Source organism: Seriola aureovittata, chromosome 7, assembly GCF_021018895.1.
Source record: "Seriola aureovittata isolate HTS-2021-v1 ecotype China chromosome 7, ASM2101889v1, whole genome shotgun sequence".
NCBI classification, from domain to species: domain Eukaryota; kingdom Metazoa; phylum Chordata; class Actinopteri; order Carangiformes; family Carangidae; genus Seriola; species Seriola aureovittata.
In genome coordinates, this window is record NC_079370.1 from 3,054,294 (window position 1) to 3,065,000 (window position 10,707).

Genomic DNA, 10,707 nt, shown 5'->3' on the forward strand with positions numbered 1-10,707 from the left:
TCCTTCACTTCCCTACAACCTCTATTCCTTTCCACCTCACCTCATCTCCAACTCTTTCATCCTTTCACTCAAACTTTTCTCCCTTTTACTTCCTCGCCGCACCACATCTATTTTCCTCCACCTCCTCTCCTCCTTCTTCTCCTCCCCCCTCCATCCCCCGACACCCAGCAGTAAGTACCGGCCTTCATCGGAGCAGCACAATGATAATTTCTCGCTGTCCACCATCGCTGAGGGCTCCCACCCAAATGTAAGGAAACTGTGCGACACCCCTCCTAACGTCCCTCATGCCCGTGCATTGGCTTACTATGATAACATTATCTGTCAGGTAACGTGGTTCTCGCCTCTCTCTCTCACCCCTTTTTCTGCATCCCCCCGCCCCCCCAAACCCTGCCCGGGCTCCCTGACTCCCCCTCTAATGCATGGGCATGAGTATTCCTCCGATACTCAGAGGTGTGAAGCGCTAAAGGAGGGGGATGGGCGAGGTCGGAGCGCGGGGATGGACAGTGGGAGTTTTCTCAAGTGGCGGGACGGGAGGAACACACACACTCGCACACTGTAGATGCACATCATCGCTGACCGTCGTGGGTTTGTTCCATAAAAAACTATATATATATACTGTATATATATATATATATATATATATACAGTATATATATATCAACCTATAGAGGATGTTGCTGTATTTCATTTAAAGGGTTCGACAGTTTATCACAAACTAATATTTTACATCACAGTTAACCATTTATCAAAAAGTAAAAGCACCTTTTTCTGCAGCTCCATAAATCAGAGGGGTGTGAGGTATTTAACGGGGACGGGAAAGAAGAAAAAGATAATTTTTAATAATTCTGTGTAGTTTTACCTCTAACACTTATTTAGATGAAACAGTCGATGATCTCAGACTCTCACAGCCCTTCAACATATTGAACATGTGACCAGCTCTTGGAAGCAGACACCACTTCATTTTATAGGCTTACCGGCCAAAAAGGTCAGAAACCACTTGATTTCACCACTCAAACAATCTATTAGGAGTCTGGTAATTGATTTTCATATGGTATGGAAATGGGTGGAATTGAGAGGCTGCCTGGAAGGGTCGGAAAAATGTTCTGACAAAAACGAAACTGCAATTTAAAATAGTAAAAACATAATGCCGACACAATGGTCGGACCGTTAGGTGGACGCCATAAGAGAAAATGAGTTTTACATGTTGCTGAAAAGTTCTTAATGAGCTTTTAAAAATATATGTGTGTGATCATAATTTAGTGAGGAAGGTAAAAAGAATGAACTCATATTTATTTACTGGTGGAAAAAATAAAAACGTTAAATAACAAAAATCACTCTCATGACCCTCAACGATACCCGCCATGTTCCCTGGCAGGTGGTCAGACTTACGCTGTGATGGCTCATAGAGACAAGTTCCTTGGGAGCGACTGGGCCCTTGCAGCCTGTTACCATGGCAACGCAACGGCTGTGGAGCCTCATAGTTTAATCGTGTTTATTGATTTAGTTTCCTGGTTTATTGCTTATTGATCCCGTTATGAAGGTGATGGCACACACACACACACACACAGACACACAAACACACACACAGACACACACACACACACACACACAGACACACAAACACACACACAGACACACACACACACACAAACACAGCTCAGGTTCTGTGGAGCTGCTGTAGAAACCTTGTTGTTTTTAACCACTTAAAAGTGAAAAAATGAAGTCTTCATTTAAAGTCGTGATTTAAAGGACGTTAAACAACATCACAATAATTTACATTGACACTTAGTTGCTGACAAAGAGCAGATGCAGCATAAATCAGCTCAGTGGGTGAATCAGGGCACTAACACAGCCGGGGGTTAGAGGCTAAATTCCCCCTGAAGCCGACTGTCCTCACGGTGCTGGTAGCAACCTTTAACCTGACCTCTTCGAGAGAAAACTCCCACAGTCCTTTGCTGCGAGCCCCTCCCCACCCCGTCTCTTTCTAACCTGCTCTCTCTGATCACCTCTTGCATCGGTATGTCATGGCATGTCTGCTCTTTCGGTAACATGCACCATCCGGTGGCCGTGTGCGCCACTGCAGCTCTGCTTTGCTGTCTGTTTACCAAACCTGTACTTTTAACAACATGTTCTGCTTTTACTTGTTTATCCTGAAAATGGGTTGGGGGGGTGGGAAGTGGGAGGGGCTGTTACGACTGGTCAAAAATGGTGGTTTTCTCGGGACGGGGGAGGTGGGGCAAGATCGATGTCGCAACCAGGTAAGCTAAAGGTGTGTGGGGGAGACTTTTGAGAAACGGTGGGGGCGATCAGGATAAACATCTGAGATGCAACGCCTCGCTGCTGCCTGCAGGGGGCAGCAGAGAGCCCACAGGTGCCTCACTAACTGAAGCATGGGTAGCTAGTAGCGGCAGCGCTGTGGTTGTAGCAGCATGGGTAGTGCTAGTGCTACAACTGAGGAAGAGTTTGTTTTGTTTTCATTTGTGTTTGATATTTCAGTCTCTTGCAGATGTGGTACCACCCTCTAACAACTCCATCAGTAGTTTTTTTTTTTTTTTTTTACAGCAACTAGTTCTTTGTCTGTAACTCTCTTTTTTGTCTCCATGCTAACCAAACAGTTTTAGACATCTCGTTCCTTTAGAGGAGAAGCTTCTCATCTACCTATTGTAACTACAACCTAATATCATTTCCACCACCCTGACAGACAAGAAATCACAAAACAGTAGTAAAAAAAAAAAAACATACGTCATCACCTCCTAACAACATCTGAAAAATCTTAACTTCCTAACTCAATACCACACACATATCACGACCCCTAAAATCCCTGCTCATCCTCTGGAGTGAATAGTATTTGTAAATGTTTTTAATGCGCCTAAAGGTGCCGTGTGATGCTGTGGATAGATTCAACAAGGTCTTTAAAAAGGATTTAGATTTGATAAACGGATTAGATGCCAGATTCAGATTCAGGAAAATGGTGTTGAAATCCAACCCTGTAAATGAGTTAAGGCAGTTTGAAGAAAGTGTTTTTCTCCTATGGTCCAGATGTGACTCACCCCCCCCCCCCCCCCCCCCCCCCTACATCCACTCAGCCTGAAGCAAACATCACAGAAACATTTCCAACTACTATTCAACCCAGGTTTATATTTCTAACACATTTTCCAACCACATACAAAACCCATCCAGACGTATGGGCTTCCCAAAACCGAAAACCAAACCAGCTCACCAGCTTTCCCCAAATACACCTGAAATACACTCACTAATAAAGCAAATAACCTCAACTCCCTTCCAAACTAACAGCCCAGCGTCTGTGGCGCTACGGTCCAGAGCCTCACCAGAAATATCCAAAGCTGTATTTACTGGTAATGCAGAATAACAGGCAGGCAGCACCAGAGAGCCGGTGTTACCTCAGCGATACTGTAGCCAGCTGGGAATATCAGCTGTCGTCTGAAAGGAAGTCTCTCTATGACTCTATCTCTTCCTGTCTGCCTCTCCTTTCTCGCTCTCCATCTTTCTTGCTACTTAATCTCTCTGTATCGTCTCCTCTCACACTCATCCTCTTTCTCTCCGTCCACTCGGATCAATCTCTCCTCATCCTCTGTCTTTCCCTGTCCGTCTCGATCTTGTCTTTCTCTGAGGATGCCTTGAGTGCTTTTTTGAGGAGTATAACCCTTTGCCCCATCCCCCTCCCCTCAGAAAACCATGAGCAGATACACCTGGGAGTGTAAGACCAAAGAGGAGTCCGACTGTGAGGTAAGACCAAAATCCCAAATGTCAGATGCAGTAGTCCCGCCCCACCTCTCTCACCCTCCCAAACAGCTCTCTCATTGTTACTGTGGCCCTGTCAGTCACCCTCTCTCAAGGTTTCAGTGGACCAATCCAAGTCTGTGCCCCCACCCGCCAAATAAATACAAACAAAAACTATGTCCTACAGTCATGATGACAGGGAGACACCACTGAGGACAGATTCTGCACTCGTTTCCTCATTCAACTTGTGAAATCAGATTTTCCAACGCGCAGCGAGTGTCTATTGAAAAACAAATCTACTGATATGTTATTAAAAAAGAGAATAAACTATGAGCTCCGTCAATATTCATGAGGATGTAAATATCAGCTGATGCTTCCTGCATTAACACACTTGACTTTATTCCTCCATTTATCGGGGACAACACATGAATTATTCATTACTATTAGTATGAAGTTAATGTGTTGATGTGTGAAGATTTTAATCAAAAAGGTCGCTTCTTACACGAGGGGTCACGGTGCCTCTGGGCTTCACCTGAAGAAAGTCACAGGAAGAAACACAAGAACCACAAAGATGAGCGAGACGCGTAAAGTGACCACAAGAGATGGGAAAAGCAAAAGTGTTGTTCAAAGTTGTTTTGCTTCTCTTTCAGGCCGGGGCGTCTTGCTCCTGGGGTGGGAGTGGGGGGCTTTTACATGTCTGTCTGTGCAGATAAGACATACAAAACTAGTACAAAACAATATGAAAGCACATCAGAAAAGATGCAGCATCAAAACACCACGTAGCGTAAGTTATTCCCTCTGCTGTGATTCCCGTGATGTTTACACTCAGTCAGCAGTTAAAACTGAGGTCAGCCTTTAAGAGGCTGTGAAAATATGTCACGTTAAGTAGCTTTAAACTGAAATTTAAATTTGAAGTATGAAACGTCTTCCATATGATGGCACTTTTGTTTATATCTGGATCACAGGTGTATTTAGTATTTGCCTCATGGTGACACTTGAGTCTTGTGAAATAGAGGTAATGCTATTAGCAACAACAGAGCTGTGGGATTTCAAAGGTCAGGAACTGACGGCAGAATCTCAACTAAAACAAAATAAAGACACATAAGATATTGTTTTACAAGTAGGAAGTTGGTAAGTTTAGTGTTTGCACTGCGACCTGTCATGTAAACACCCCCCCACCCCCCTGCAGAGACAAAAATCATGAAAATTGTCTGAAATTGCCTTTTAACACCCGGTGAAGCTGCAGAGCCCGAGGCAAAAATCCAAAAACCAATCACAAACAGACATGAAAACTGCATTGGTCCTGCTGCAGAAATTTATTGACCTTGCGAGGACCTTGTAACACCAGACCAGACAGCAGTCACACACACACACACACACACACACACACACACACACACACACACACACACACACACTGAGGGCTTGTAATGGAAGAAGTTAACCCCTTTTGAAAACGCTGAATTTACAGAGAAATTGAACCACATACAAACACACGAAAAATAAAACACATTTACACAGACATTTTACATACAGCCAAGACACACACACCCTCATACACACACACACACACACACACACACACCGTCCAATCATTTCTGCACAATAACACAAAAAGCTCTTATGTTTCCCTGCAGTAATAGAACGCTTTGTGTTTCATTCACTGCAGCAGATTGAACCTGCTTGTCCTCAATCTTCCCTCCTCAGTAATTCTGCGGAGTCCAGCCGCGCGCTTTCCTCTGCAGCAAACGGTGAAATGGAATTGTGTGTTTTCTTTTTTTTCTTTTTTTCTCATCAATACTAAATAAATTCAACACAGAAAATGAATTGGTCAGGCAGAGCTGGCTGTAACGTCCAAGAGGATTTCATTTCCATCGACTGAATCGCCTCTCAGGCTGACTGATCAAAACCGAACTGACACTGGAGAACAGAAGCTGCAGGCACGCAGCGCAACTGTACGACTAAACTTAAAATTTTGTCCGTCTTTGTTATTAAATAATAATAAAAAAGAAGTTATATATTAAAAAATATCTACAAATAGGGATTTTAAAAAGATTAATATGTTGTAGGTGATTTTTCCCATCTGCTATAAATTCCATAAACTTCTGTGATGTCGCGTAAAACTATTCAGCAAAAGCACATTAGGAACTGTCCATGTGCCTCCATCATCATCGTCATCGTCATCATCATAAGAACCCTGTTTATATCTGTTCCCGCTCCCCCCAAAATGACACCTATAAAGTCCTCGTGACTCTGTGCCTCCCACCCACTGCCCGCCTCCCCTCCACCCATAGCACAACAACAATGAAATCCAACAAACAAACAAAACACATTTTCCAGTTTCACGCTGACGGGAGGACAGAGGGCCCCTATCCCGTAACCATGGAAGTGACGTATCCACACGTCCTGCCTGAAGTTACTATCTAGGCCAACGGCCAGCGGGTAAATGTTCTCACTGCTCTTCCTTTTCTAAAAGTGCCATTGAATTCAAACGCAAACATTCAATTAGGGTGTGTTTGTTAATGGCACAGGCCTCAGGGTCTGGAGTTTGATGTGTGTGTGTGTGTGTGTGTGTGTGTGTGTGTCAACCTGTGTGTTCTGAATGACTGTGTGTCTCACCACGCTCACGCTTGTGTGTGTGTGTGTGTATGTGTGTGTGTGTGTGTGGGTGGGTGCGCTGTGGACAAAGAGGCGCAGACGGACGCCCCAGGATGCCTCGGCGCAGCAGGGTCGATGATGCCATGCAATATTAATGGGGATAAGAGGCTGGAAAACAGACTCTGCAATCAATGTTTTCCCCCTGACCTTAATTAAATTCAGATGACTTAAAGTGAAACCTCAAAAACACATTGTTTTTTTCCCTCCAGCGACTGTTTGGGTATGTATGACGGTGGTACCCACAGATAATTGGCCAGGGTGGGCAGTTCATTTGTGGCCGGTTTTCTTTTTTGTTTTGTTTTGGGACAATAAATGGTAAAAAAATAAAAAAAAATAAAAAATGGAGGTGAAGCAGGAGGAGATATGGCATCCTGCATGAGCGACTACATGGGGTGTGTTTGGAAGGGTCTTGCATGTGGATGTGCATGTGCTGCCATGGGTTCGCTTGAAAGGGGAGGGGCGGTGTCGCTCATGCAGTTCACCTCATTGTCTCCTCAACCAAACACAACATGCCAGCCGAGCATGATGATTATCAAACAGTGGAGCCTCCAGACGCTCTGAAATGGATGATACTGAACAAATGCAACAATGTTTTGTGGGTATTTTGCTGCATTCGGACAGACTCTAAAGGATCGCACCAGTGTTTTATCACACTTATTCTACATATTTTAGCTCTTGCACTTCAAATCAGTATGTGTTTTATATCACCAAACAGTGCCGCTGTGTTTTAAGAAAGTTGAATGTATGTCTCTACTGTTCCAGGATATTCATTTGTTTCCATTCATTTCTTGTTCCATGTTTGAAAGATTCTGTTGATTTTTAACACTAAACAGAAATGAATGGGAAGTAATGACTAGCTGGAATAACAGATGCAAATATCTACGACCGTAAAGCAAGTACTCAAGAAAAGATTTGAAGTTGAGGAGCTAAAACTTGCAAACACACTGGTGTAGTTCTTTAAAGCATGAAGGTGGAAAATGGAAAATCTGCTGCACTGCATGAAATTAAAGACAAATCCGAAGCTCTGGGGTTTTTCAGAAACGTACTGAGCCAAAGTTCGTTTTTGTTTTTTTTTAAACACAATCACCAGCTGGATGATTCTGCTGGATGCTGCGTCACGTTCGGTGCCAAAGATTTAAAAAATGTTTGCTTTTTGCAAGATCTTTAAATGGGAAAAGTCAGATTTATGGCAAATACTGTATGGCTAAGGTTTGGTTTAGGTTAGGCAACGCTAACACTTGGGTAACATTAGAGAATCACCATGGTAACGGTAGGGCTGGGTACCATTCAGAAGTTTGTGATATCAGTACTGATACTGATACCTTGACTCCACTACTGATTCTTAATGAGGCACCAATTTGATCAAATCCAGAAAAAAAGAAAAGAAAATTACTACACACAATTTTTTGTTTCACTTGAGTTTTATTGTCGCATCATGGCGTCACACCCGGTTGCAGCGATCAGTGTATTCTGATTCTGATTCTGTTTGTGTAAATGAACAGCCAATCACCAGCATCATTAGATCTTAGTCCAAGCATGCTGCATTTCTATTGGCTCCCTGACGCTGATAGGATTTATTAATTTACTCCTTAGGTATTGAAATTTGTTTTTGAATGACATGACATTTATCAAACCAGTTTGGTCGAGGTTCGATACCTTGCCCCAGGTGACAGGTAAAATGTGAACATTAAATGCAGGTCAAACTACAGGAAAGTCAGAAGCACTAAATACCCATGACCCAACGTTCAGCCTCCACCTCGCCACATAAAAGACACACTACTTCCAAAACTGGCACCAAACATTGGCACCGGACGTAACGTGTGAGCTGCAGAATTCTCCAAAAATGGACACAGTTTCTTGGGCTGGTTTTTCTCTTGTTACTGATTTTTTAGCAAAGATGAATGTTCGTCTCTGAGGAAATCCAGCTCTTTTGGTTTGGTCAGAATTTGCCACAGAGGCTATGAAATAAGTGAAAGCAAAGTTTTCCACCAGTCTGCAGTGTCAAAGTTGCTACTGGACAGGAAATATGAAACCTGTCGTTGTGGTTCTAACTGTACTTTCTACCCCCACCCCTCCACCTCCACCTCCACCCCTCCCCGGGTAGGATGATCCTAATTCCCAGAACAAGCTGGAGGACCCGGTGAAGGCCTCGCCCAAGGAGGACGACTCCCTCAACATCCACAACTCTCTGACCCCCAAACACGAGAACCACAAGGTCCTGGGCGAGGAGAACTCCTCGGAGGTAAACTCACTGCAGAACAACATGATGTGAAAACAAAAAACAACACAACCCCAGCAACCACACCGAAAACGTCAAGGTGCGCCGGCAACGGGAGTCCCCCTCCACCCCCCCCTAAAAAACCCCCCCTCCCTGCTCTCTCTCCAACCCGCTGCCGAGTGCGCCTAACCGGTCAACCAACCGACCAACCAACCAACCAACCGACCAGCCTGTCAACGTACCAGCCAATCAACCCAGTCTGCAACCGTCTCTGACACGGCAACACTGCCACCAAGCGGCCCGGGCCGCTGCAAAAAAAAACTTACACCACCACCACCACCGCCGCCGCCACTGCCCAAGCTGAGAGTAACCCCGCCAGCCTCACCCCTGCCGCCGCCTTGCAACAAACCCCCCCCCCTTACATCCACTCACTCCCCTGTTTCGCAGCCCCGCCCCCCTTGTTGCTGTCACTCTACTCTCCCTTATCTCCCTTACCTGCACACACACACACACACACACACACACACACACACACACACAGATACATACACATAGTGAACATACACACACAGTAAAAAGATGAAAACATAAACACACTTATATGTAAACACACACACACACACACACACACACACACACACCTTCCCCTGCCTGCATTGGTGTATTTTGTAAAAAGAAAGAAATCATACAGAAGTTTAAAACGTACGTAAAACGTCATTGTAAAAAAAAAAAAAAAAAAAAAACATTAAGATAAAGCTACTGAGAGGTTTTGATGTTTGTCTGACTAATCCAGTGAGTATGTATAAATATTGGGAAAAAAAATTGCTTGGATTGATTTAAAAAGAAGAAACACAATGTGTCTTGGTTTTCATTGCTGTGATTTCTAATCCTTTGATGTACTTGTTTTTTTTGTTTTTTGGTTTTTTTTTTTCTTTTTCTTTTTCTTTTTTTTTGTACTTTTTTGGGACTTCGAACCGAGAACAAACAAACAAGATTCAGACAGTTGTTGAAATAAACCTTTTTAACATGACCTCTGTGGATCCTGTGTTTTCCTCAGCGTAGCATCCCCCTCCCCTTTTTAACCCCCCTGCACTCTGATGCTCTCTGCATGGCTTTGAACGCAGCTTTTTGGATCCCTGTCATACATGTGCCTCCCTGCTTACACACACACACACACACACACACACACACACACACACACACACACACAGATTATATTGACAATACATACAATCATGTTGTGCCTGTCACAAGGTGATGCGTATATGCTGAGCTGTACAATTCATTCTTGACCTTCAAAATAACACAGGGTCCACTTAGTTGGCCTTTCCAGAGCTTTCAGCCACATCTCATGGCCTTCGTCTGCAGATGGATTTCGCTCGGTTGTCAGGGAGACGGTTTAGCTCTTATCAAATGACCAGAATTCCGCACTTGGGTCAGATGATAAGAACTAAACCATCTCCGTGACAACTGAGATGATTCAGTCTGCGGATGAAGGCCAAGAAATGTGGCTGTAAGCTCCGGTATAACCAAACAAGTGGAGCTTGTGATAAGATTTATTTGTCAATATATATATATATATATATATATATATATATATATATATATATATTAGTCTAAATTGACCCATCATCTGAAATGCAAAAAATCAGTGTGTAACTGTCCCGGGACCCCACATGTGCTGTGTGTCAACTGTTTAGCACTGCATCAAATGACATGATAAAAGTGGGTCCTGGTTTATCATCTAATCTTGAGACCTTGTCTTGAAGAGGTTCGTTGTGTCAAAGTCTAGTTTAAAGATGTTTCAGTATTTCAGTTTGTTGCACATTCCTCAATATATCACACGGCAAACTGGGTGGCCGGGTATTACTGTGGAAAATCTGTACACATGTATACATGTACACATACAGAGAGTAGGAGGGGCACGGTGGTAAATGTGTGTGTGTGTGTGTGGGGGGGGGGGCCTTGGAAGTTAATCAGCCCAACCTGGGGGTGAGAAAACTCCCATAACTCCTGGGTTTATGAAAACAAAACATCCATGACAAACAAAATTACAAATTCATGCAAACTTTCAATACAGAAATACGTCT

General features: G+C 43.7%; 1 protein-coding gene across 8 annotated transcripts in view; it reads left to right on the plus strand.

Moving 5' to 3' along the window:
- The window catches only part of cspg5a (chondroitin sulfate proteoglycan 5a), a 53,363-nt gene extending 43,716 nt beyond the window's left edge, over positions 1–9,647 (plus strand). Inside the window, exons 4-6 of one of the 8 annotated variants that reach the window (XM_056380689.1) lie at positions 169–247; positions 3,691–3,747; positions 8,504–9,647. In XM_056380689.1, the coding sequence (XP_056236664.1) occupies positions 169–247; positions 3,691–3,747; positions 8,504–8,671 (304 nt within the window). In that variant the 3' untranslated portion in view covers positions 8,672–9,647. Of the gene's footprint in view, positions 1–168; positions 326–3,690; positions 3,748–8,503 lie in introns of all 8 variants that reach the window. The other 7 variants (XM_056380690.1, XM_056380695.1, XM_056380687.1 and 4 more) reach the window with 7 other exon arrangements.
- The last annotated feature ends 1,060 nt before the right edge of the window (positions 9,648–10,707 follow it).